The 1,592-nt window shown below is 45.2% G+C and overlaps 1 protein-coding gene across 1 annotated transcript; it reads right to left on the bottom strand.

The window, feature by feature from the left end:
- Window positions 1-329: 329 nt before the first annotated feature.
- Window positions 330-1,265, bottom strand: LOC136169070 (olfactory receptor 10G9-like). The gene has a single exon (XM_065936831.1). It carries the CDS (start codon window positions 1,263-1,265, stop codon window positions 330-332), a length of 936 nt encoding a protein of 311 aa, XP_065792903.1.
- Window positions 1,266-1,592: the final 327 nt, after the last annotated feature.

Below are 1,592 nucleotides of genomic sequence, written 5' to 3'. Positions count from 1 at the left end.
GTAAAAACCATGTTATATGTCAATTATACATGAAAAAAAATTAGAGGAAAATGTAAAACGATGTATTGAAGAGAAATTATTTCATAGACCAAAATTTAGCATGTTTATCATAAATAAAATATTTGCAATTTTTTTCAATTTGAAAAAAATTTTTGGAACAAATATTCCTGACTAAGAAGTTTGGATCAAGTTTAACACTGAGAACTGTATATTTAAAATATTTCACACTGATAAAATCATACATTGTACTATCCTGTGTTTTATTCCTATGTTTCATTATACTATTCTATTGCTGTGTTTGTTAAATGAGCAAGTCTACATAGCAGAGATTATTTGCTCTGTGAATACACTACTTTGTCTTTCAGCTTCAACAGAGCTTTCTTCACTTCCTTGTTCCTCAGGGTGTAGACCACAGGGTTCAGAAGGGGCGTCATCACAGTGTAGAAAACAGCCACAATCCTGTCCACAACCTCCTTGGAGCCTGGTCTCAGGTAAATGAAAACACAGGGAACAAAGAGGCAAAGGACCACAGTGCAGTGGGAGGCACAGGTCTGGAAGGCTCTCCATCTCCCCTCTGAGGTGCGGATCTTCAGGATGGAATGGACGATGGACACGTAGGACAGCACTATCAGGAGAAAGCAGCCTGAGGCCACCACCCCAATGTTGACAAAGATCACCAACTCGTTGGCAGAGGTGTCTGCACAGGCCAGTTTGAGGATGGGTGGGGCGTCACAGATGTAATGCTGGATCTGGTTGGGTCCACAGAAGGGCAAACGGAACGTCAGTGTGGTCTGGACAGCAGAGTGCAGAGAACCACTGAGCCACGTGACTGTGGCCAGGATGGCACACGTCCTCCCACTCATCATGCTGGCGTACCTGAGTGGGTAACTGATGGCCAGGAAGCGGTCATAGGACATGACAGTGTAGAGGAAGCACTCGGTGCTGCCCAGGAAGTGGAAGGAGTAGAGCTGGGCCACACAGCTGGGAAAGGAGATAGCACTGCCTTCTGGGGACACCAGGGTCATCAGCATTTTGGGCACAGTGACCGTGGAGAACCACATGTCAATGAAGGACAGGTTGCTCAGGAAGTAGTACATGGGGGTGTGCAGGCGGGGATCCATTGTGATCACCAGCAGGATGAGAAGGTTCCCCACCACAGTGAGGACATAGATCACCAGGAAGATTCCAAAGAGGAGCGTGACCCACTCTGGAGAATGGGGAAGGCCCGAGAGGATGAACATTGTCACTACACTCCTGTTTGACATTTCTCCACACTTCTGGTCTCTCTCTCTCTCTCTCTCTCTCTCTCTCTCTCTCTCTCTCTGGGAACATCAATAGCACCCAACGTTTTATTGAGAACTGAGAACTGCTTTATACAAGGTAGGTAATTCTAGAGTCATACTCAACTTTGCTTACCACAAACCTCCCTTGAAAAAGGAGATAGAATGATTTCATCTCTCTGTTATATCCCTCTCATTCTCTCTCTCTCTCTCTCACACACACACACACAAACACACACACCATACACATAGGCATACACAGATGTGCAAAAGGGAGAAAGCCACACAAATTTCTATTGATATGTCATGAGC

The sequence above is a fragment of the Muntiacus reevesi genome, chromosome 5 (genome assembly GCF_963930625.1).
Source record: "Muntiacus reevesi chromosome 5, mMunRee1.1, whole genome shotgun sequence".
Taxonomy (NCBI): domain Eukaryota; kingdom Metazoa; phylum Chordata; class Mammalia; order Artiodactyla; family Cervidae; genus Muntiacus; species Muntiacus reevesi.
Note: the sequence above shows the minus strand (reverse complement) of the source record. Positions and strands in the feature narration are given on the sequence as shown.

Excerpts from the sequence above, each read along its gene's own strand:
- LOC136169070 (XM_065936831.1), bottom strand. The coding sequence starts at position 1,265 with ATGTCAAACAGGAGTGTAGTGACAATGTTCATCCTCTCGGGCCTTCCC.